The 26,168-nt window shown below is 41.3% G+C and overlaps 1 protein-coding gene across 6 annotated transcripts in view; it reads right to left on the bottom strand.

The window, feature by feature from the left end:
- Window positions 1-1,071: 1,071 nt before the first annotated feature.
- Window positions 1,072-26,168, bottom strand: part of LOC118813840 (tight junction protein ZO-2) — a 139,638-nt gene continuing 114,541 nt past the window's right edge. For 4 of the 6 annotated variants that reach the window (XM_036579409.1, XM_036579408.1, XM_036579405.1 and 1 more), the window contains 15 exons: window positions 25,490-25,608; window positions 24,677-24,740; window positions 20,829-20,979; window positions 18,532-18,640; window positions 16,382-16,601; window positions 14,791-14,975; window positions 12,951-13,046; window positions 12,066-12,145; window positions 11,415-11,625; window positions 8,517-8,617; window positions 7,984-8,205; window positions 5,460-5,579; window positions 3,894-4,307; window positions 3,670-3,755; window positions 1,072-2,373 (listed from right to left, as the gene is read on the bottom strand). In XM_036579409.1, coding sequence (XP_036435302.1) covers window positions 2,196-2,373; window positions 3,670-3,755; window positions 3,894-4,307; window positions 5,460-5,579; window positions 7,984-8,205; window positions 8,517-8,617; window positions 11,415-11,625; window positions 12,066-12,145; window positions 12,951-13,046; window positions 14,791-14,975; window positions 16,382-16,601; window positions 18,532-18,640; window positions 20,829-20,979; window positions 24,677-24,740; window positions 25,490-25,608 — 2,356 coding nt within the window. In that variant the 3' untranslated portion in view covers window positions 1,072-2,195. Of the gene's footprint in view, window positions 2,374-3,669; window positions 3,756-3,893; window positions 4,308-5,459; window positions 5,580-7,983; window positions 8,206-8,516; window positions 8,618-11,414; window positions 11,626-12,065; window positions 12,146-12,950; window positions 13,047-14,790; window positions 14,976-16,381; window positions 16,602-18,531; window positions 18,641-20,828; window positions 20,980-24,676; window positions 24,741-25,489; window positions 25,609-26,168 lie in introns of those variants that run through there. The other 2 variants (XM_036579406.1, XR_005007680.1) reach the window with 2 other exon arrangements.

A 26,168-nucleotide genomic window follows, 5' to 3' on the forward strand; every position in this document is an offset into this window, starting at 1 on the left:
TGAAATAAAAATCACACTGATGACATCACTTGACTTCCTTTTATCTATTTTCTGAAGATCTATGAAGAAAAGCACATGGTGAGTCCACTGTGTCTTTTCAGTTATTAGAAATTTTCTCATTTAGCTCATGATTTCATATGAAGCGTTTAGTTGAAGTCACTGGTGTGACCTACTTTATTCTTAGGTAATTGGAAAAAAATAAAATACAAATGGTTTAAATGACATTTTGGTGGATATTCCATGATTGACAACATGTGATTTGATGCTCTGTAGCAGCCATTTTGAAAAATGCATTTTTCAACAACGTCACTGGTGTTACTGTCACTGGTGTTACCTTTCTTATGTGTAACACCAATGAGGATCGGTAACACCAGTGACACCTATGAATAGATAGAAAAGTGGACTCTCTGTAGAATGACCCAGATGTTTTCTTCATGCTTTTTCCCTGAAACTGAAAAATAACTTGTACTTAATGTCCATTTTGACTGGAAATAAAATAAATGAAGGGGGGGGGGCTGACTTCTGAATAGCACTGTATGCCTGGTTTCAAATACCTGTGCGGAAATAGATCTGAACATCTTTAACCACTCTACAGCAGAAAAACAGCTACATGTTTTGTGAAGAATTTAGATGTATGACTGGTCTGGCCCCTTTAAAGTGACTGTCTGGAAAAAATATATCTAATTTACACAAATTTCCCCCAACCCTAAATTTAGTCAACGGGTGAAGACATGTTTGGTGTCCCAGATCATCAAAGCAAAAATGGAGAAAAGTTTGTTGCATATCCAAAATCAGTAGTAGCAGCCATCCTGAAGTGTGAGAAGCCACATAATTAAGTCTATTTGAGATTACATAACAATACAAGGTGGTTTGGGGCAAATGTGTGATGAATTACGCAGTAGTTTGTACTACATACTAATTGGTGGATGTAAGCTTCCAATATTCGTTAGCTGTATTAGCCTTGTAGCTCCAGTGCAAAACTAAAGCAGCAAATTAAATTATTTTGTCAATTCATCGCTGTAAATATGGAGCCGGTGTATAAGTTTGATAAAGTACACACATTCCAGCAGCTGTATTTCAGTACAGTTCATTTTATTTGGTGTTGCAGAGTGAAACTCGAGAGTAGCGGACTTGAACAGAAACGTCCAGTCGGCTCACTCATTCACTGTAATATCCACACAAACTGGAAGCCGTCAAAACATCATTCATGAGTTATAAAAGCACTTCTTAACCAATTTGTGGAGGTACAGCAGACCAACATATACAATGTAGCGTATTGGAAATGAAACGAAATGCTGTAAGGAATGATAAAACAAATCTGTGACAACAGCAATTAGAACACAACACAACCTCGGTCTCACTCGCTCTCTCATTCTCGCTCTCTTTCTCTCACAAACACACATCTCCAGACTTCAGCCAGGGTGTGGGAAACATCACGCCGCACAGTCTTCATCACTCCTGGCTGTTGCTAACAGTGAAGACGAGGGTGGCAGGTGAACAGTATTACAGTATTAAGGGTTTTGGTGTCGTCTTATTCCCTGTTTGTCCTTGAAGCTTGTGAGCAGCAGAATAGTATTGTCCAGAGGGATGGACTGTGAAGTACACCAAACCTCTGTATTAGTCGGAAAGTAAAAGGCACTTCAAAACGTTGTAACAAAATCCAGTGTATTGTATCATATAATCATACACTCAAATGATCAGAAATGACGGACTGCACAGGCTGAGAAGGACACACTCCAAAGAGCGGCCTTATCAGACTGGTCTCGGAGACATTTCGCTTCATCTGGCTCACGTGAACGAAGAAACAGAAACAGTAACAAAAAAGCTGGTCTGTAGCACACGGCAGGCTTAAGGTTGTCATGGAGCAAAGACTTGTTTTCAGTTGCTCTGCAGAAACTGAAATAGTTGCATAGGCAAGAAAAAAGTGGCTCATTCCTTCCAGACGAAGGAAAAAAAGAAGAACTGGCATAAATATATATATGTATATATATAGATATATATTTTAAGAAAGATAAGACAAAAAATTAGATCATATCCTCATGGACAGGGAGTCTCGACTTCTTTGAAGTGAAAAAGAAAAAAGAAACAGTGTGAGAAAAGTAAAAGCAGAAAGGCTTCCGTGTCAGCAGCAGTTTGGAGCAGGCCTGAGCCTGGAGGAATGGTGGAGAATGTGGGAGCTGAAGCAGACAGCAGCGCTACAGCTCTGTGTCCTGATATTTGTGTGCGTCAGGGTAGTAGCCACGCTTGGTCTGGTCAGCTAGCCGCCGCCTGTACTCCTCCTCAGCTCCCTCCTCCTTGTCAGGGCAGGGCGAACAGCTCTCCAAGTATGGCGGTTTGGGGGGAGGAGTCTGTGGCTCCGGCCGTGAGCTGGATCTGAGCACAGAAACAATGAGTATCATTAGCCTGGCAAAGAAGTGCCCAAACTTTATGCTTTGCAGGGCCAAAGTGCAATGTTTGTGGTGGGCTGAGGGCCGAAAAGACAAAAACTGTACAAATGAAAAAGGCAGGTAGGTTTCAAATCAAGCTTTTTAAATTGTCTTTGAGAACATTACACACTATTATGTTGCCAAAATACTTTACTACTTTTTCAAAGTCAGAATAAGTTAAATATAGTATTAAATATGTTCTCTAATTGGGTGAGGGGTCGGGCTAAGAGTAATATTCTGGTGAGGTAAATCTAGTGTCCTTACAGGCCATATCATGATCATTTAAATAAGTGCACACTTATATGCGCAAATTATTGCTGTTTTATTTTTTGGTAACACTTTACTGTAGGGTGCTGTTTATAAGGCTACATGACACCTACATAAGCTTGTCATGACAACTGACATAACCCTACATAAATGCTTATAAATGCTTATTTCAATAGGCGTCATCTGTCATAAAGACTACTTTAGCAAATTAAGATCAAAACTGGCAAATGTAACCTTTATAGCAAATGACGTGTATTGGAATAAGCATTAATAAACATTTATGTATGGTTATGTCAGTTGTCATGACAAGCTTATGTAGGTGCCAAAGCCTTATGACCAGCACCCTACAGTAAAGCGTTGCCCATTTTTTTCTCACATGATTTTTTAAATTGCTTTGCCTTTATTTAATCTTTCACTTTGTACAATAATTCTATCTATGCTTAATTAAAACATGTTTACAACAGAAAAGTTTGTACTTAAATATTGACTATACAAACAGAACATAAGGTGTGGGAATGAGATAGTAACATTGTGACCACAATTTAGTAAGGCAAGAGAATGACTGAATTAAAATAGAGAATGAAGGACAAACTAAACTTACAAACTGAAAACTAGAACGAGCCAAGACAACTCAACATACTGTCACTGCGAGCCACTGAGTCAGTGCTTATTAAAACGCTGTACTTTGATGATTTTGTGGATGAGTTTTATCAAGAAAGAAGCCAGTGTCCTATGGCAAGTCTGGCTTCTGCATACTGACCAAATGGGGGGATGGTGCTTGTGATGAGTTGGTGGGCTTCATGCCCAGGGGCCAAGCATTTATTAGACCATCCCTGCCTGCATCTTGTTTGTTCAGTCAAGAATACTGAACCAGGGTTAAGGGTAAAAGTGGACAGACATATCAGGGGCCCCAAGCAGGTGTCTTTTTTGGGTCATGGAAACATTTCTTTTCCCAAGGGGAAAACTGGGATCTTACCCAATAGGCTGTGGTCTGCTGTGGTCCAGTTTCTGGGCTTTTATGGGGACGGCATAGATGTCTGGATGCTTCTGTGCAATCTCCAACTAACAGAACAGCAGATCGATTAATCATATGTCATGTTTCAATTAAAATTATTAGGACAACTGGATTCTGATTTCAAAACAAGCTTTTTTAAAAAGCTTTCAGACTAACAAATCTGCTTGAAAACACATTCTCGTTACCCTGGCATTCTGGGCTTCCTGTAGTTCCAGCATCCTCTGTGCTCGGGCAAAGTGGTCCATTTTCTCGAAGGCTCGCACCTTGCCCAGGAAGGATTTCTGGGACGGGTCCTCGGGGCTTTTGCCCGGGGGCTCATGGTCCCTGAGGGGCGGGCTGTCTGCCTGGCCTCTGGAGACACGGGACACGGAGGAGGGCTTGAGGGCTAGGGGTGGTGGCAAGGGTTTGGAGGGAGAGTCGTGGGCGCGGAGAGGCTCGTGGCTGACCGGGCTGCTGGGCAGATTGCTGGCAGGGATGACTGCAGGGTTGCTGGCAGGGTTCATTGCAGGGTTGCTGGTGGGGTTGATGGAATGAGGGTCGTAGACTCGAGATGGGTCGAAGTGCCCGCGCGATGCCTCGCTTTGAACCAGCAGCTTCACCTGGGAGGCAAGACACTCTGTGCATTAGAGTCAGTATCTCTCGGTGTGTCCAGCTCTGAATGGGGTGGTCATTCTAAAAACTCACTACATTAAGTGTCATGAAACAAGACCATACACACTGCTACACACCTGTAAAAGTGCTGTAACCCTGTAGTACAGACTAACAATCTGTGGACTGCTTCACTAGGAAATATATGATTTGATTCACTTTTGAGTAGAGCCTGACCAACATACTGATGACTCGCTCTTTTGCTCAGTGGGATTGAAACTCACAACCCCCAGAAAATAAAACAAACAGTTGTGTCATTAGGGAACCCAGTGGGAGTCACAGTCTGTTCGACTGCATGATGGTAATACAGACTGAACTGGTAAATTTGATCAGTCAGTAAAGCACTATTTAATTAAAACAATGAGAGTAGAAAATTAAAATATAAATATAATAAATGTATGTCAGCCAATATTATCATTATCAGAATTTCTAACTGGTACTGTTATTGACCACAAAACTTTCATATCAGTTGGGCTCTGATCTTGATGTAAACAAATACCTTTTTACAATTTATTAAGCAACTTTACAAATGTAGTGAACTCTGTAGAGTACAAAGTGCTATGAAGAGACCTGAAATGCAGCACAAAGGGTGAGGAAATGTTACAGAGGTCAGATAAACTGTAGTGTTACTTCTTATTTTGATGTCATGGTCATAGGGAAAACCAATCGTAATGTTAAGCATTAATTAGTATCCCAGTGATTCAGGCCAGACTTTCTACAGGACTCTCTGTGGCTTTAAAGGCTGCTACAGCATCACAGGACTGCAGGGGGCGATAGAGTACCAGAGTATTCCACTGAGCTTCTGTGGAGGGAGCAGGAAAAAGGCCTGATCAGACCGTTCTTCTGAGATGTGCATGTATGAGTGAGGAGGACCAGGACATGTTAGTCAGTCACACATTGTATAAAACTACTGAATGGTAACATGCAGCCTATTCATACACATTCTATTCATCAGACGGGCCTAATCCTCTAAACTAGAAGACACGCTGGTTCTACAAACACCTTTAAAACTCTTATATTGAGGAGCAGCCGTATCACCCAGAATCAATCACAGCATTATTCAAAGCAGCACACAGCACACCTGGGCTAGACCAGGGGCTCACCTTGGAGGGGTCGGGGAGAAAGGTGGACATTACTGGAGGACTGCCTTCGCTCAGCAGCTCTCTGTTGACCGCACCCACACGAGAATGGAAGCGGATCTCTGGGCTGGACTTCCTGAGGATCTGCGGAGCAGGCAGGGGTCAGAGGGCAAGCAGCCAGAACAACATGCAAATACTCAACAAAGGGTTGGTCTGGAAAGGACTGTTCATATAATTTAATGGCCCTTTTGAGAATGTATTAGAGGTCTGGTACCTCTATAAAAATATCAGGTTGTGGGTCAGGTTTGAGCCAGTTTTTCACCTGCAACATCGGACTTGGGTTGGGCTCAGGTTTGTTGTTGCGCTCTCACTCTCTCTCTCTCTCCCTCTCTCTCTCTCACTCACTCTCACACTCATAACATTAGCTGTTTTTGGAATAACTTCAGAGTTTGAGAAGCATGTGAATGTGCCCATGAACAAAACCACCATGGATGTTTAGAGAGATGTGTTGTCCAAGTGTTTTTTACATATTTCTACAGGAGCAGCAGTAGCAAGAGGAATTTTAGTGCACTGCGGCTACCAGTTGATCGGAGGTGAGTGGATGCTGTTCTCTGTCCTCAACAATTACACAAAATACACTAATAATAAACACTGCTAGTGGAGTACAGAGGGTGAAAAATACCAGCTTGTCCCAGCATGACAACTCAAACTCTTAGTAACAAAGTAAAACTATAAAACTATGCTTGTAACAAGCCATCTCTGTTTGTTAGCATGGTTTGGGTTTCACATTTAGCAGTTCCATACAGCGCTGGTCAGGTCAGCTCCCAAAGTCACTGGTCAGGACCGGGGATTTGGGCTTCAGTTTTACTTCTGTGCAGACCTCTAGTATGCATTACTTGTCACAATCAGGAATGCTGTAATTACAAGTATTAAGCAGCAGGGGGCAGAAGAGACTGCATCAACAAATACCCATCTGGGCTTTGATAAACTGTGCATGTATGCGCTTCAGTGTTTTGCCTCATATCATTTTATTATCATAATGCTGCTAATGTCTCAGAGTGAAACACACCTCAGTGTCTCAAGAGCGAGAGAGAACAAATTTACTCTCCTGATGTATCAAGTTAAACTGATACAGTGTCTGCGAGTGAGTTGGTGGGGTGGATGTGTGTGTGTGTGTGTGTGTGGTCTCTCATGCTTCTGCATGCATTTGGTGTGTGTTTCCCTGTAGCCTTGACCTCCTCTGTCTTTCCTTAGAGGCCAAGCTGACATGTTGCTGACCAAGGCAACCATGAGAAACAACAGAGTGCTGGCTTATGTGTGTGTATATGAGACTAATGGCATGTGTGTTTTTCTAACCTCCTCTGGATCACTCACTTTAATGTTTGTATGCTTTTGTATAATTTGTATTTATTAGACATGTAAATCAAAATTTTCTTATAATGATTTTGATGAGCCTAAAATGATCGAATGTGATAGAAAATGATTAAATTCGTCATTAAATCTCAACTATTTGGGAATAATTCTTACTTTAAAAAAATTACTTTACACAACACTCACTACAAAAGCGTGACCGAAAATAGCTCGAGAATTTATTGTGGGGATTTTTATCGATTATTCTCTGCCTGGTAGTTAAATCTCCATCTATTCTCGCGTGATGTCATAAAAATAATGACCGTGGACAACCATGAGAAATTCTGTGCTAAATGTGAGTGGGAACATAGGCGTTTTAGAGTGGAAACAAACTAAGTATGAAATTTCCAAACTAACTCAACACCTTGTGAAGGCGGAGCTTAAAGGAGGGTGCAATCACCACTGTACAATGGGCAGCAAGCCTGTCATTAGCCCATGGATGTAATGCAAGATTGAAGGCATGTAAGACATGATTGAAAAGTCCCCCCCAAAGAACCTCAAACTAAGCATGTACAAGGGATCTTACAGGGGAAATAAATGAACAATACTGGTTAACTAAAAATAGCGCTTTTCTAGCTAGCTTGTTTACCTTGTTTTCGATTGTACCCTGGACAAACTAGAAGAATTTGGGTGTGGGTTTTAGAGGGGCAGCGGATTTTGTTTCAACGCAGCACCAAAGTTGTTCCCAGATGTCAAGTCTCGCTAAGTCATACCATGCTACCAAGTTGGGAGGGTGTAGGTCAGCAAAAGCTTCCTCCGAGTCATGTGAAGCACCACTGCATCTGTTCAAACTGCTGGTAACGCAACGCCACTGGCAGCTTAACATGCTTGGAGGAGAACACTAACTGCCAATTCTACTACATCAGCTAAGAGATGGGTGCATTGGCTAGCATCATGCTGAGAGATGGGGGAGATGGAAGGACCATCCAACCCACCCAGGGAGTACAGTTATGATCTCTTGGACTCCTGGCCTCGGATGACTGTGGCACTTCCAGGGGTCAAACTCACACTCTCATTTTGCACAATACATTTAATGTGTATGTCTTTTAATCGGCTGTAATTGATTCTAACATTACAAAATTGATGCATCATGATTTTTACACCCCTAGTGTGTACGTGTGTGTGTGTGCTCTCTGACCTCCTCTGGCATGACAGGCTCAGAGGATCTGCTGATGGCTGACACTCGCTGACGCTCCAGTGGCTCGTCCAGCTCGTTATCTGTGTAAGCCCCGCCCTCGTCAGCCGTGTCATCATAGTCACTGGTCACACGGCTGTCCATGCTCAGATAGTCAGCGCTCATGGCTGACAGATATGACATGCGGTCGTCATGGAGATCAAGGTCCCCCTCTGTCCCGTCCAGCTAAAAGAGACACATGATGGATCTTGTGTACAGAGAGGAGTGAAAACAAAAGAAAAAAGAACAAAAACAAAAACAAAGCTGTAGAGCGCCACCAAAGAAAGATGAACAGTAAAACAGCACAGAAAAGAACAGGAAGAATGACTAGTGGGACTTAACTGTAAGAAGAAAAAGAAGGCGTGCATTAATGAAGTAGATGTACTGTAATGGTACAGGATCAGGAAGATAAAGTGAGGATATATGAATGGAGGGAGAGTGAGAGTGGTGTGGTGGTGCGCTTTGAGGAGGTTGTTGGAGAAGCATCTGCTCTTTACCTTCCCCTCGGACACCCACACTGCCTGGGTCTGCTGCTGCCGAATGCACTCCTTCACGCTGCCGTACCACGCATCATTGGCTGCGTTCAGATCAATAACAGCTAGCACAACAAATAACAGAGGAAAAAAAAGCCGGGAGAGAGAGGGAGGGGTGGGAGAAAGAGGATGGACAGAAGGAGACAGGAGGAAAGGGAGGAAGAGGAAAAGAGGAGACAGAAAGAGAAGAAAAGAAGGAACAAGGGACAGAAAGAGAGGAAGAGAAGAAAGAGATAAATCAGAGATAGATACAAGAGGAGAGAGAAGCAGAGAGCAATGGAGAAAAAGAGAGCGGAGAGAGTGCAAGAAAGAGGGAGAGAGGAAAGGGAAAAGAGGAAGGGAAGATAGACAGAAAAAGAAACAGGGGAGAAGAGAGAAAGGGAGAGAACAAGAGAGCAAGAAAGAAAAGAGAAAGAAACAGTGGGAGAGAAAGGGAAAGAGACAGAAAGAAGAAAGAGACAGTGAGAGAGACAGAAAGAGAAAGAGTTCGTGTGAGAAAGAGAGAACAAAGGACAAAAAGAGAAAAGTGAGAAAGTGGAAAATCAGATAGATACAAGAGGAGAAAGGCAGACAGCAATGGAGAGAATAAGAGAGAGAAGGATAGAGTGTGTAAGAAAAAGGAGAGAGAGAGGGAAGAGAAAACGAGACAGAGGGGGAGAAGAGAGAAAGGGAGAGAACAAGAGAGAGGAAAAAGAAGAGAGATAAAAACAGTGAGAGAGGGAGACAGAGAGAGAGAGAGGAAAGGCAGAAAGGAAAATCAAAGATAGACACAAGAGGAGAAATGCAGACAGCAATGGAGAGAATGAGAGAGAGAGAGAAGGAGGGAGAGTGTAAGAAAGAGGAGAGAGAGGGAGGGAAGACGGAAAATGAGACAGGGGAAGAAAAGAGAACAAGAGAAGAAAAAGAAGAAGAGAGAAAGAAACAGTGAGAGAGAAAGAGGGAAAGACAGACAGAAAGCAGAAAGAGACAGTGAGAGAGACAGAAAGAGAAAGAGTGAGAGAGAAAAAGAGAGGGAGAGAGAGAGAGAGAGAGAAAGGCAGTGAGAGAGAGAGAGAGAGAGAGAGAGAAAGGCAGTGAGAGAGAGAGAGAGAGCGGGAGAGAGAGGGAGAGAGAGAGAGAGAGAGAGAGAGTGAGAGAGAGAGTGAGAGTAAATCAAGACATTTCGATCTGGCTCCTGTGTTCTCCAGCTCCACTTATTGATTTGTCTTTGCTAACTGCGTCTCCATTGACTGCTAAAATCGCTCTGTAAATTTCTGCACGAGGAACATGAATCACTTTTACAGTCAAACAGATATCAGATGGGCATAAAATGTGATATTCTGTCCATTCAGTACTTACACAGCTAAAGTTATGCGGCCACCCCTTTTAATCAGTGGGTTTAGCCATTTCAGCCACACATGTTGCTAACAATTGCATGTAATTGAGCATACAGCCATGACATCTTTACAGACAAACATCGTAGAAGAGCAATGACTTTCAGTGACGTTCAGTGTGGCACTGTCATAGGATGCCACAAGTCCGACTGCCAACTTTCTGCCCTGCTAGAGCTACCCAGGCCAACTGTAAGCACTGTTATTGTGAAGTAAAACCATCTAGGAGCACATTGCCAGGGGGCTCTGGTGCAGTGGAAACACCTTCTCTGGACTGATGAATCAAGCCTCTCTATCTGGCAGTCTGATGGACAAATCTTGGTTTGGTGAATGTCTGGAAAGGGAGAACGCTTCCTGCCCAAATGCACACTGGCAACTTTGAAGTTTGTTGGAGGAAGATTAATGGTCCAAGACTGATTTTAACAGTATGGGTTGGGCCCCTCAGTTCCAGTGAAGGGAAACCTTAATGTTAGAGCATACATTGTGTGCTTCTAGTTTAGGGTTAGGCCTTTTCCTGTTGTGCCTCTCCGTACAAGCCAAGGTCCATTTGGAATTTACTGGAATGCCTACTGTGTAACCTCACTAATACTTATGTGACTGAACAGAAGTGAATCCTACAGCCATCTAAGAAGTGTTCCCCAAAAAGTAGAGGAGTTTCATATTAATGCCTGTAGTAAACAAGGTGTTCAGCAAGCACATAGAGATGTGATGTTCAGGTGTCCGCATACTTTTGGCCAAGTATATATATATATTTCTATTATATATCATTACAGTCACTGTAATAAAATGTGCAGAATTGTGGATATTAATAAACATTAAAATGCTCAATGTCTGCCCATCCATCTGATTCAGACTCTCTACTTTATGAAAACCTGCTGTATAGAATAATATCATAATTGATAAAAGTGAAACAGAACCTTAAAGGGCCTGTTATTATGGAAACGTGAATTTTTAAAACTAGTTTCATGTAGTATGCAAACATTGTTAAATTTTCAAAATGTCTCGTTCATCCTCAGCCCATACAGTCCACATATGTAAACCAAGCTGCACAAACAGCCCGTTTTGAATTAAATGTTTTTGTGATGTCAACACATTTACATATATCTGCCTATTCAGCCTACCGAAGTTTATCCCCGCCCATTCATGCTGACGTTATGTGGAGTGTTTCAGCCCTGGACTGCTTTTGGATCGAGGCATGATAAAGGACAGCTATTTAAAACAGTGCTCATTTACATATATCAGTCTTAAAGGCACAGTAACAAAAACAGACTGTTTAATCCTTAAAGAGAGGCTGGAAAATGGTCATGTAAAAATGAATTATTACTGGTTTTGGTACACAAACCCACGCAAACTTCATAAGTGGCCCTCAGGGGAGAAAATAAAATATAAGAAAAATGTGGGCCCTTTAAATTTGAGAACTCCCTAAAAGGAATCTTGAACTTTTAAATAAATGGATGCAGGCAGATCAGGTCCAGTGCAGTGTGGAACTGACCAGTGAAGAGATGTGAGCAGGATTTCCTGAGCTTGACGGCCTGATCGTAAAGCTTGCGGGCACTGCGGTTAGAGTTGGGCATGACCCTCTGCCTCATGGTCTTCACTCCATGCTTACTGTCTGGGTTGAATAAGATGACGATGGGATACCACTGCGTGTAGTTCAGTGTGTCCACGGCCTTAGGAGTCACGTCCAGCAGGGCATGCTTGTCCTAGGTAGAGTGGGAACAAGTTAGTTTATTACCCAGTAATACAATAAAAAAAACAAAAATGCTCTAAATTTATGTAATTTGATTGAACTGTTTGCATCCATGTGAATGAAATATATCAATACAGTTTTTCCTTTCTGTTTACTTTCTTGATAATAACTGTGTTGTAATATATTTTATTTATTTGGGAATGATAGCACACATTTAATTCAGGCAAATTCAATGTACTGCTTTTTTCAGTGTAATTACACTAGGTGATAACGTTGATGAATAATATTACACTAATTTGTAAGATATGTGTTTAAGTGAAGAATTAAGTGTATGTGTGTGGAATGGGGGGGGGTGTTTTTTGTGGTGTGCGTATATTGACACAACAGAAAAAAATATTATTATTACTGTTATTATTACTATTATTATTATTAATATTATTACATCTGTATTACCTGTTCAATGATTTGTCGGATGGTGTTGAGACGCACCACCCCGGAAGACTTCTCCGACCCTGCATCTTTGGGTTCGGTTTCTGATAAGTAAACATTACAGTCCACAGTAAATGATGCTTTTCTACTGTAAACAACCGTGATCTAATGTGTCACTGATGATGGAACCTCAAACATCAGATTAACCATTTAAACCACAGGCTTAATATGCAGTAGCTACTATAAGAGCCTGTTTACACCTCACGTTAACATTTGTGTTCGGATCGTATCTAGATTACGTTCACACTTTTCACTATAACGCATCTCCAGCGTGACCCGATGAGATCTGACTGTACTTTTCCTGCATGAAAAGCACAACACATGCATTCTTTTAACTATTACTTCCTTTTTTCCCACGTTATGATACGCTAAACTCGTACAATCATTGGCCAAGAATGCAAGAAGGCAGCTGGTTTTAGGAAACTCTAGCCTCGTGCATCCTCCATCTTTTGTTTCATGGGCAGATGCATTTCCGATCACGTAATTGAATACGCATTCTGTTTACACTTTTGTAAAATGGTGTCTAGATTCATCTCTGATCGCCTGCGAATGTGATTTAAGTGATCCGATCATAAATCAATCATAATGTGTCCCGGAGGTGTTCACACCGGGATTTTCATGCGGTCAAGTAAAATCCAAACATGATCCGATCACCATAACGCATGTTGATGCAAGGTGTGAACGGCCCTAAATCATTTGGTAACTACTATGAAACTAAGGTACTTAGGAAGAATTTCTTATGAGTGTGGGCCCTGATACGGGTTTAGGGGTTAAAGAATATTTCCCAACTTTAAAAGATCCATTTAGGGAAAAAGGTCTATCCACACTCCAGACACCAGATATACTTACTGGCAACGACAAACTCCTCAGGGAGTTCAGCGGCTAGTTTTTCAATGGCGGCATCAGCTATGGGTCCAAACAGCACCACAGGCCTCCTGAAGCCAGCTAGAGGGGTTAGAGATAAAACAAGGACACTAAATCAAACAAATCTACCAAAAAGTCTAAAGTACACTAAATATACACAAACACCAGACACTTGTGAACAAGTTCAGCACAAAATACGTGAAGAATCAGAGCCCTTGGTGACTGTAATTAGTGCTATTAATACAAACGTTCAGAGTTCAGAGGATTAGAGAATAAAAGTGTAACTGACGTTTGATGTACAGAGCATGATTATAATAACAGAATTCTGCTGATAAATCATGTTGATTGTATTTTTATAGGTATATACACCATAGGTCTGTCATATCATATATACCATTAAACCCTCTTACTTTTTGCTAAATTATTTCTCGCTCCTAACTTTTAGCAAATAGCAGAGAGATTTTGTCAAGAGTGCAGATTCTAAACTTTCAATCCATGCATTTGTGTTTGTAAGTAGAAGAAAAGATTTTATGAGTTGAATTTAATGGTAGTCGGAAATAAACATAAAATAAAAATAAAATAGTTTGAAGTGCAGGCCTGAGTGTGTTGACACAGAACGTAAACTGAACGTAAAATGTAACTCATTATCTAAATATGTAATTGATTATGTAATTGTTAGTGATGTCAAAATGAACGTGTTAATAACGTGCAAATGCGACACACTATTAGCAGCACCAATGCCACTAATGCATTTTCCTAGTTCGACCCTTCAAATCATCTGTACTTTCAGCCTGAAGCCCAGCTGCTTGCAAGCTCCACCACTGTAGCCCCCTCATTCAAATACAGCTTTTAAACGATGAGTTGTTTCCAGCTACTGCTATTCATTTGTTTATCACTGAATTATGTCACGTCCAAAGTTTTATTTGCAAGCAAAACACAGCACTGATTCTGGCAACATCAGTAATATCAGTACCGTTAACACTGTAGGATTCCTTCTGTAGAAAACAACAGTTCCCCTTGAAACAAGACATAACAGCGGTATGAGAGTGAGAGTCACTGAACAAGACCCGGAAATAAGACCTGGAACCTTTTGAAAGTAATAAACACATCCTGAAGAAGCTTATTTTCTCCATGGTAGCTATTACAAAATGCACTGCTTTTTAAATGGAAAAATCTCCTTAAGGGTCAAATATCAAGCAAGTAAGATAAACGTGATTAATCGTGATTAACAACACAAACTAATGTGATTGATCAAAGTTATTTTAATCGTTTGACAGCCCTAATCATAAATATGTAAAAATCAAAATGTAAACCAAATATTAAATCAAACGTAACACGTCAAGGGTTATTACAAAGTCCAGAGAATCAGGAAAAGAACGTAACAGATGTTATAATCCACAGAGCACATTCATTATGACAACAATTTTTCAGTCATCAACGTGTGTGTACAGTTATCCGCCTGTATGCAGGGCCCTCTCCTTCCTCTCTCTCCTTCTCTCTGCATTAACAGTAATGGGGTGAGTGAGGCATGCTGTGTGTGTGTGCTTCCCTGAGGCTTTGGGGGTGAACAGTGTTGGGTCTGCCGAGGCTGTTAAATGTTTAATCAGCTCCGGTTCCTCCACCAGCACGTTAAACTGATGTGCTTGCCGTCCGAAATGTCACCTCGCCGGGGCAAAGCGCTGCGGCTCTCTCTCACAGCTTAATCTAATACAGCTTAATTATTCTCCACAGACCTGTCAGCCCTTCACGTGGCCCCCCGTCCACTCCCTATTTTCTAAACCTATCTCTTTCTTTTGTTCTTCCTCTTGGAGGAAAAGGAGCCTACCCTCTCGCAGCACCACCCGTTCATAGGCAGGGAAGCGGGTGGAGACGAGCCCAGTGCTCAGATCTTCTCGGTTCTTGCGCAAATCCTTCTTCTTGGATGCTCTCTGGCCACGGAGCCTCCAGAAATCAGCCCTGTCACCGCTCGAGCCCTTATGAGTGTGCTGGACATTAGTCATCTGGTCTGCTCTGCTCACAGAGAGAAAAAGGGAGAAAGAGAAAGAGAGAGAAAGAGAAAGAGAGAGAGAGAGAGACCAAGCCGAACCGAGGAGAGACAAGAGAAGCAAAAAACAATTCTTATGCACGCCTTACACAAAAGAGCTGGAACATATAAACACACCAGCACGACATGATACATGATTAAAGCTGCAGTGGTTAGTGGACAAAGTCGATCAGTCGTCAACAATGTTTTTTTGTGGAGAAAAGTTAACAGATTGTGTACTTAAAACTAAAATAAAAAGCACTCCTTAATGCTCTGTAATGTTTATATGCTACACATGGTTATTCTGACAGACACATAGTGTTACTCGTATGCAGTTGTATGCAAATATATATATATATATATATATATGTGTATATACACACACACACACACACAGACACACACACATATATACATTATAAAATTTCATGGTGAATGGACCAGTAGAAATGGTCCAAATGTAGATGGGGTAGCCCTAGGGGGTGGTCCACTGTTGTTGTTTCACTGACTACAATTAAAGGAACATTTTAGCAAAACAAGGGAGCTTAAAGTGAATGAGCCTTTTAACTAACGTCTAATATTATATTAGTTAAGTATTGTCTAACAATTGTCTAAACTTAGAATTAGCCTCAGACCTTTGGAAGAACTTTTCCAAAGTCCTGTGCTTATTTCAGGCAAATTCACCAGAAAACTCTGAAACGGGCCAGAAACCTCAGCCCTGGAGGGCCAGGTTCTTGAAGTTTTGTGATTTCTTTGCTTAAGCACACCTTTTCAACTCATCAGTTAATGGCTAGGTTTAGTTGGGAGTATCAGAGCAGGGAAACAGCAATGTGCGCTGTACTCTGACCCTCAGTTCCCCACCCCAGCGCTAGAACAACACCCCGTTAGTGACTGACATTAGACCTGTTTTTTAAAGGTCTTTGAAGTGTCAGTTCAACAAAAAATCGAATTTGGACACTATGACTATACAGTATCTATAAAATTAGCCTAAAGTACAAAATTTAAGATTCAGAGTGGCCACTACTACTGTTTTTGTACCTTAGCGACATACTTTTGTTCATTTTTATAGATAATAGTATGTGTTAAAGTATGTTTTAAAATGTATGTGTTTAAAAATACATGAAGTCTATTTAAGATTAAGTAAAAGCATTTGTATTGTACCTCAAGTGTAAAACTCACAAATCAAACATGGGTTCTGGGTAAGCGGTACATAAATTAGATTTTTTGCCAAACTGTCACTTTAATGCAGTCCTCAAGGACTCTAAGCAAGTTATCTAGTTGGGTGTATTCTAGCTGCTGACAAAGTTGAGTAAAATAGGATTCTATAGAAGTGGGCTGAAGATGAAATCCAAGTGGAGCTACCTGCTGCACCTCGTACCCCCCCCCAGCTAACCTGCTCTTGTTGGGGATGATTCCTTTCTCCAGCAGCTGGTTTTCCTTGCCCACTCGGATGGCCAACCAGTTGCCTAGCTTGCCGTCATACAGCGTGTCCACTACCTTGAAGATCTCTCCTCGGGAAAAGGCCAAGCACTGAGGCTGCTCCTTCTCGTAGTCAAAGTGCGTCCGAATGAAGAATGAGTCTCCTCGGCCGGACACCAGGATGTCTTCGTAAACTGAGGAGATAAAAATGGAGTAGAACATATCACATTTTCCACTGTGGCAGGTGCTGTAGAAGTTTGTCCTGGTCCTGTCAAGCTCTCATTAGCCCTGTGAGAGACCTCTGCTCTGTCCCACCTCAGCCCAAATGAGCGTCAACCCACAGCCAGCCAGCCAGCAGAGTGTCAGCCCTGATTCTAGCCTTCATTTAGCCCAGAGGCACCACAGAGAGAGAGAGAGAGAGAGAGAGAGAGAGAGAGAGAGAAGAGAGAGGAGAGAGAAAGAGAACAGAGAGAGAGAAGGAGGGAGAGAGAGAGAGAAGAGAGAGAGAGAGAGAAGAGAGAGAGAGAGAGAGAGAGAGAGAGAAGGAGAGAGAGAACAGAGAAAGAGAGAGAGAAGGAGAGAGAGAGAGAAGACAGAGCTGACAGTAGAGGTCAGTGCTGCTGTCCAGTTGTCTCCATGGTGAATTGGTGGGGGTGGGGGTGGGGGTGGGGGGTCTGGTTGGTCTCCAAATTCAATAATTCACCACAAGCACCAGGCTGCTTAGTTTAAACAGGCATTAGACAGGGCTGACTACACATTAGATTAGCCATTAAACACACAGCATAGTCACCTCTTCAACTCTGTCTCTCAGGCGCACACACACACACACACACACACACACAGTCATGACAGAGTGACTATTATAGCCTCCAATATTATATGACTATTATAAACCAAGGTCCATAAAGAATAGTGCAAAAGTCAGAGACCACCCTTTAATTTATTCAAGTTCCAGTGAAAACGGTCATTAAATAGAAGTTATTCATTTGTCAGCATCAGAAAAAAAGTAGAAAACATAACAAAACATTACACAAACGCCTCAACAACTAAATATAATATCACATATTGTCCACCCTTTGCCTTAATTATAGCTTCTATTGTATTCAGGAGACTTGCTTTCAGTACTTCAAAGAAATCTGCAGGGATATGTTTCCACACCTCCAAAGTTCAGTCTTAGAGGTTGGTTGTATGTTCTACTTCTCATGATCCCAGTAAAACCAAACTGTCCATTGTTTTCTTTTTTGTCTATTTCCATGAAGGATGATCTCTAACTTTAACACAGTACTGTATGTCAGCTCTATTTTGAAAGATATGGATAGCAAGCATGTGTGCATGCACACACTTTGACACACATAAAAGGGCAATGTCTTGAACGAGCCAAGACTGGCCTGGATTAGTTTGTGCCGATGGCCAACAAGCTGGTGCCCCTGTCGTCACTCTTACATGCAGTCTGTGTCTGTGTTTTTGTGTGTAACAGAGACAAACAGTGCATAACGAGGACAGAGAACATACATAAATTATCTACATAAATCTCAGCCATCAAATTCCCACACAGGAGGGTACAAGTTAGACCCACCATGCTCCACCTACAAATACATACCTTCATATCTGCTGCTGCTAGGTTGGACAAGCTCTATGTTCCCCTTATAAAATCCCATTCAACCTAATGAGAACCACTGGTAAACTGTGTTTAGAGTGGCTACAACATTGAGTTTCCACTTTAAAACTGCTACAATACTGAGCTCTATCATTTGTTATTGCATGTAACTGAAACTAGGCCATTCTACTAGAAATACTTTCAGCTTTGCTGCCTTATCGCACTTCTTTTGTAATAGAACGAACTTCTTTTAGCCTAATTTGTGCTGTTTAATAACAAAATATGCAGTAGGCTAACAACAGCTAAACAAATTCATTCTAATGCAAAGATATAAACCTATTCTTTTTCAATGCTGAAGTACTAAATGTTGAAATACTGAAAATTTGCCACTACAACAAGCCCTAGTTAGCAAAATTTGTGCATCCATCAGTTCCCAGTGAAGCAGCAGTGTTATAAGTGGAGGAAAGGTTTGTGTGTTAGGGTTGCATGCTGAGTGTGCACAAGTTTGTGGAAGGCATTATACTCACCGTCAGGTTTGCTCTGTGCCAGTATAGTGATGTTCTCTCCTCTGGGCAACTCCAGCAGGAACAGCACCGCCTCCTCACGTACAATACCCCGAAAATCCACATTATTGACCTATAGAGCAAATATACTACCTTAAACCTACAGCAAAGGGTGATCATAATCAGATTTCTGCAGTTATCTGATTATTCAAATGGTTATGTAAACAGCATACTCTGATTTATTAGATTAAGTAAGGTCTAGAAATCCCATTAAGAAATCTGATAAAGAGAGCTGAATTTTAGCTTAGTAATCAGATTTCTCAGTGCATGTAAACTCTTACTCTGATTTCTTTCGGATTTCTCAGTCTGTGCATGTGTGAAAACAGATGGCGGTACCGGAAATAAGCAAGCAGTGTTGCTGCAAGATGGCAGCAAAACACTTTTGGAGCGACAGTGAAACCAACTACGTTCTTGACAAAATGAAGGATTTAAATCTTCTAGATGATGTATGTTCATATATTTAGGTAAAATGGCTCGATGTTTTTAAAAAAGCCGCAGCATGAAGTTTTAGTTTTACATTACATTTACGTCATGTCTTCCTCTGCGAGTTTATTGGCCGGTTGCAAAGCAGAAATCTCATTACCGCCTGGCTCATGTAGACCCGGAGTTTCTCCATTATCTGCTTACTCAAGCGCATGTAAATGTGTTGATCGGTTTACCGACAAAATCTGAATTTCTGCAGTTATCGGATTATTAAGTGCATGTAAATCCTGTCCAAATGTGGCAGACTGAGCAATATTATTTATATTTTTGTGTGCTGCAAAAATTCTCTAACTTTAAACCTGTGATTAGAGACAGATATGGGTATCAGACTGATATTACCAGAAAATGCTGGATCAGATACCGTGACTGAATCTAATATAAGCCTGTAACAAATCTAACCTGAAATAGCACACGCTCACACTGTGATGTGATGTTAGTTGTGTACTTCTTAAAAATAAAAAAATTAGCTCATTTTAAAGTACAAACTTAATTCCAAAAACATTGGGACAGTTTGTGAAATGCTAATAAAAACAGAAAGCAGTCATCAGTGAATTCTGCTTCACCAATGTTAAACAGAAAACAGTACAAAAACACGATATTAAGTTTTTATCTTATGAACTTAATTATTTGTTGTAAATAAACACTCATTCCAAATTTGATGCCTTCAACATGTTCCAAAACAGCTGAGACTGGAGCATGTTTACCACTGTGTTGTATCACATTTCCTTAATTTAATAATTTAATAATCATTTGGGGACTGAACACACAAACGGATCCTCAGGACGCAGAACATACTGGATCAAAAACTGAAAATGAAAACTAAAACCTGAAAACTGAGAAATGAAACTGAACAAAGCCGATAATAAATAAGACGAGTTTATAAAATGGTTACAGTACATAGGCTACAGCATGTCACACGAAATTCAACATCCTCAACAACAGAGAAAAGATGGATTTTTTTTTTTGGAAGTTTTAAAATTTGCACTTTGTCGTTTGTGAATTTTTTCGTTATTTCAAAAACAGAAGCTACAGGTGACGATGTGCTTGCAGGAACTTTCTTCTTCTGTTCTTTTGCAATATTCAGCATTGTTTTCTTCAATAAAAGTGTTATGTTGGGTGTTGTACCCCCTCTTAATACACACATTATAAATCTCTTGACTAATGCCCCTTGTATGAACCGCAAAATAGTTCCACCTGGCTAATGACACCACTGTTCATATGCTGCTGCGCAAATTGAACACGAGAGTAAAAGGAACAAGCAACATGTTAATGTAAACTATTTCTTATTCTCATTGCCATTAAAAGAAATTGTTAGATTGACAATTTGTGCTAGGCCTATTTAAATCTTTATTTTTTCTGGCCAAAAATTTTCAGTAGCTAAAATTTTGGTCCATCCTTACAAAAAATCTTTTATTTCATAACTATACACTCATACACAGATATGTAAAAGTACGCACACATCTGTTGAAAAGAAAATGCGCATAAAACAGACACAAAAGGCATCTTTGTGGAAAGTTCATTTCACACTACAGGCACAGAGCAGGTGCTTTATGCTCATAATGCTCCATTCTTACTGTGCTTGTACGAGTAGGAGTTGGAATGACTGGGCAGATAAGCATGTCTGATTTAGACTCTACTGACAGGGAGTGGTGCAACAGTGCTTTCGAAATGTTCCAGCTTTTTTGGCCCCAACACTGAGGTGTTGCTCTGCTGATTATAAACAAATGGTCTTGGCTTTCATAAGAAAGAAAGGGTTCAGAACAGGGATTCTGCTGTACCTTCATGATCTGGTCACCCACACGAAGTCCTTCCTCCTCCGCAGGACTGCCCTCCTGAACACCCGCAACAAAGATACCCACATCATTTCCCCCAGCAAGCCTCAGGCCTACACTCTCCCCCTTCTGAAAGCTCACCATCATAGTGTTCGGCCTGAGTGAGAGAGACAGAGAGAGAGAGAGAGAGACAAGGAGAGAGAGAGAGAGAGAGAGAGAGAGAGAGAGAGAGAGAGAGAGAGAGAGTGAGAGAGAGAGAATGTGTCAACACATTACCATGTGGCACCATCAAGTCCCATATGTGAGCCAACACTAAACCACATGGTAGCCCAGAACAAGAATGTATTCAACAAAACAAAAACATTGCTGAAGTTGGAAATCAACATTCAGCACAAAATAAACTCACTGTCCCTTTAGAGAAGGTTCAGCCTTACTCTATTGACACACTACTAGGGTGTAGTAGGGGGCAGTCATAGGCTGGAGGTTAGGGAACTAGCCTTGCGACTGGAAGGTTGCTGGTTCGATCCCCTGAGCCGACAGTACGTGACTGAGGTGCCCTTGAGCAAGGCACCTAACCCCCAACTGCTCCCGGGTGCTGCGGATTGGGCTGCCCACCGCTCCGGGCAAGTGTGCTCACTGCCCCCTTGTGCGTGTCTTCACTAGTGTGTATGTGGTGTTTCACTGCATGGATGGGTAAGATTGTGGAGGTGAAATTTCCCCATTGTGGAACTAATAATCACTTAATCTTTAATCTACTAACTGTGAACTGAAAGTCATTACGCATTTTTTTTTCCTTACTGTGACATATTTCTATCTTAAATCTCTTTACTGGTTGAGAGTTTTCTCTGAGGGACAGGGGGTGCTGGTGGGAGTGGAAGATGAAACACATGAAATGGGCAGGCAAAAGTCACCACACTTTAGGGGGCTCAATCATCTAAGCATTTGCCATATCATCAGGAGACTGCAGGTTTCGTTACCCAGCAATGCCACAGCCACCCGTCCAAGACTATCATCCTAATCATCCTCACCTATCCATCCTTAGGAAAGACCACTCCCCTCCCATCACTCAGCATGATGCTACCCAATGAAGGCATCTGTTAGCTGGCATTAAAAAATGAGTGTAACGCAATCAGTGTTCTCCTCCAAGCGTGTTGAGCTGATGTTGCACTAGCAGTATTTTGAAAAGAATGCAGTGCCGTCTTGTGAGTCTCGAGCCTCCCAGCTTGGTAGCACTGCATGATAGGTAGCATTATTGGACTCGTGTCTACTGCACACAGTGCCATGAGAAATTTGACCCCCATTCATTTTGAAGTAGCGAAAAAATGCACAAGAGATTGTGAGAGAGAAAAGTTCATAACTGCTGCGTCTTGATTCCTCCTTCAAAACTTAACAAATAAAAAGACAAACGTAGATGAAATACTGCATGGCAGAAAGTGTTCCTACACTCTCAGAAATAAAGGTCTGAAACTATCACTGGGGTGGTATCCCTCCTGTTACTGGAGTGGGACCCTTCAAGGGTACATCTCAGTATCTTTAGTCAGGGAACATAATTGTAGTATAATCCACTGAAATGATATTTTCTAAGTTGTATTGACTCCACACATCCCGTCTCGTAATGTTTTAAAACATTAGGCTATAAAAAGGCACAAACACAAACTTTTCACCTGGAAAAACTTATTTAAGGTACAGAACTGGACCTTAAACCACTGTGGTACCTTTGAGGGAACATTTACAATATTTGTATCTTGATGAACAAAAAATGTACCTGCACAAAACCTTTATTCTTTTACAGTGTAGTGAGTTTAAAAGACAGCAGTCCTGTAGCTTAGTATAGTATTTTTTGTTGGTTGATAGCCTATGTAGCCAGCCAGCATATACTGAACTACTCAGAGCTTTTAAAATTTACAAGCAGTCTACCTGGGAAAATAATTTGTTAGAAATTTATTTAAAATTCACGACTGATTGACAAGTTCACTTGCATTCTGTGTTGCAGACAGACACGCCCATCAAGTGGTGAGGCACTGGCGAAGAAAGCGAATGAATTTCGTGCTGCGTGCAGTGGCGACATACCGTAACAACATGTTTAGCAGTAGTGCTGTAAGACAAACTGTTCAGAGCATGTCCAGGTGTGCTACATTAATGCACAGCTACAGAATGTGCTAGAATATGTTCAGCTGTGCCACTTAGAGTGAGCTGTTCACCTGTGCTGGCCAGAAACTCACTGTAGTACAGCGCTCTGGCACAGAGACAAAGCTTTTCCATCAGCACAGGGCACAAAAATAAACCTTCCCCACAGACAGCAGCAGTAGGCCACACGCACACAGTTTCTGCCTCATGAATATTTATGAGGCTGACTGAAGTGTGATCAGGAGCGAAAGAGAAAGAGAGATGGAGGGAAGAAAGATTTGCCGAGCTGTGTAAATGCTATGACCATCAACCCGGCCTCTCTCTCTCTCTCTCTCTCTCTCTCTCTCTTTCTTTCTTTCTCTCTCTACACAACTATAGAGGCAGATACACAGCACTATGCAGCCTTGATGGGTTCTTACTATAGCAGCGCACTGCTGTATCTTTATGCACCTATTTAAGTGCTCATGTTCATGGCCATAACCAGCTATGAGAACACTAATTTCCAGACCTTGATAGTTTCAGAGGGATTTTTTTATGTGTCTCCATTCATGAGATTAAATATAGAAACAGTCTACTCAGGGGCGGAGCCACAAGCATCACAGACCTGCCCAATAAAAGGGGAATAGAATCTTCACAATGCCACATTTTTAAAAATAATGAAATTTGTCACTGAATACAGCACTGTAACAGTGTTATGGTCAATCAAATTCTGCCCAGCTCTGTCTTACATCCGCAGCCCTCCAATCACTGCTTAGCAACCACTGCTATCCCCCTTTCTTCAAGCTTTCAGTTTGTTATCAGTAATGAGCATGAGGACAGTGAGGTCCCTGGTAGCATCGAAAGGGTTTTATGAGATTCTGAGTGGAAAAAACAACAAGACTACACAGTGAGCAGTGACTCGTTCTCAGATGACCTCAAACCAGCTGTGCTCTGACCCTAGACTTTACTGCCTGCTCTGTTTATCTCTGTACGAGATGATATGCTGCCCAAAGACCAGAGCAACTGCACAGCCCATGTACTATAGCCTAACAAATGACACTACTATGATAAAAATGTGAGAGTTTATGAAGCTAATGAACAGATTATGCTTGTAAAATGCAAACCCTACAATTCATTTTTCTTATTTGGACCACTGATAACATTGCTAGCTAAGTCAGTATGCTGTAGTCTAGTTCCAGTCGTTCAGTTTAGGCTCCATAGTTGGCTATATTAGCAATTAGATGAAAAATTTAAGCTGTATTCTAACCTACTCATAACATACTTCTACTGGCATGAGTTCACTGTAAACTAGCCTACTGACGGCACAGTATTTTGTTGCATTTTGCCTTTTGTAACACATGTTTGATTTTTCAGTAATTAATGAGGACAAAGATGCAAAAAAGACAAGAAAAGAGAGGGGGGGGGCAGGTAAAATCAATGTGAAACTATCACCTGATTTAGTATGGGTATGTTTTTCAGCTGAAAATAATCAAGTAAATAAATAGTTAAGTGATTCATTTAAAATATATTAAATTTATTTCATTTAATTTTTTTTAAAAAATTGGCATCATGAAGGTTCTGTATAAGGCAAGTATATGCCATTTAAAATTTCAGCAACTCCACACTTTAATCAGCTTCCCATATCCCTGCCTACTGGGAAAGGTGTCTGTGTGTGTAAGAGAAAGCCTTTGTGTCTATGTATGTGTGAATGTATATCTATATGAGTGAATGAGTAGAGCAGTTCTCACCCATACATCTCCTCATCCTCAGGACTGGGCCGCAACAGGATTTTGGGTGTTGTCTTGACTGCTGCTGGAAAGCATATTGTGACAGGATTAGCTTTAGTTTCATCATACTTCTGGCCAGGGATTCATAGGAACAGGATGATAGGAGAAATTTCCAATGATGATATTAGTGACCAAAATTATCACAGTTTTAGAATTATATTGGCATTGATAAAATGCTCAGAAAATTGTTAAAACACTAAATTCTGAAAACCACAGACACTATACTGATGGACCATTTATTTCACCACTTGTGTTTCTTCATGACATCCAAATATTAACTACAACTTAACGTTACACTGTGTAAGTTTTGGGGATTTGGAGGCCTCGCTGGTGGAAATGTGTAATTGCACTCAACACGGAAACATTTTTGTAACCTCGACCATGCTTTGGACACTCTGATGAATCTGATGATTGTGAGGGAGCATTCAAAGAGAACTCAGTGAAAACTTGAAGGATGTGTTTTCCGATGATATGAATGAATTATGTACAATTGTCTTCATGAAAACTGCAATTAGGTTTTAAGAAGAAATTTCTACTAAAAACCTACTTGCAGTTTTCATGAAGATTCTGACATTCAGCAATGTTTTCTTATTTGGGATTTGTTCTTGGTTAAGAACAGAATCTAAGCGCACTCAAGAGCACAAAGGCGCGGACAATTCGGATGACACAGATCTTATCTTTTCTCAAGAACATCCTGGAAGATATTGGTGAATGAGGCCCATTGTTCACATTATGCATTGTTCTGGCTCTTCGTTTACAAAGCAGAGGTTCTACCTGGAGGCTCCTCTGGTCTCGGCTCTCCTCGCTCCTCCTGCACTGCAGCCGGCTCTTCCATCAGCCTGTAAGGGGAAGAAGTGGCAGCGATCTTGGGCAGTCTGCTCTGGGGGTCCTCCCTGGAACCATTATAAACACCAGACATTCAGAGAAATTAATCTCCAGCACAACCACAGATGATTCATAGGCAGTGATCTGAGGTAGATCTAAGGGGCCTGTGTTTCATAACTTTCCCTAAAGTCCACTTAAAACATCTGTGTGGCTTTATGTGCTAAAAACAGCTGTAATTTCTTGTCACATGACCATGTTACCCTCTCTTTATCCTTGTTTTTGTTAGTGTGCCTCTGAGACTGACATATGTAAATGGTCTCTGTTCTGATGGGCTGCGCTGTATTGTGTCTTGTTCAGTAAGTAGTCCAGGCTGAAATATGGAAGGAACTATTAAGTTCGGACTGAAATCCTCAGAGACGTGGGGAAAAAATAAACTTCAGCCACTCCTTTTGGATGTCTGGATTGTTTGGAAGTCTGCAATGACCCATTTGTCTTTCAACAGCCTGGAACAAAAAAAATTTTAATCTTCCACACCAATAATTCTACTACAGACGGTCTGCAGGAACAACACGCCTTATCACTTCAGTGCGAATGGGCTCTCATATGTAAATGTGTTCATATTTGTGAC

The sequence above is a fragment of the Colossoma macropomum genome, unplaced genomic scaffold (genome assembly GCF_904425465.1).
Source record: "Colossoma macropomum unplaced genomic scaffold, Colossoma_macropomum, whole genome shotgun sequence".
NCBI classification, from domain to species: domain Eukaryota; kingdom Metazoa; phylum Chordata; class Actinopteri; order Characiformes; family Serrasalmidae; genus Colossoma; species Colossoma macropomum.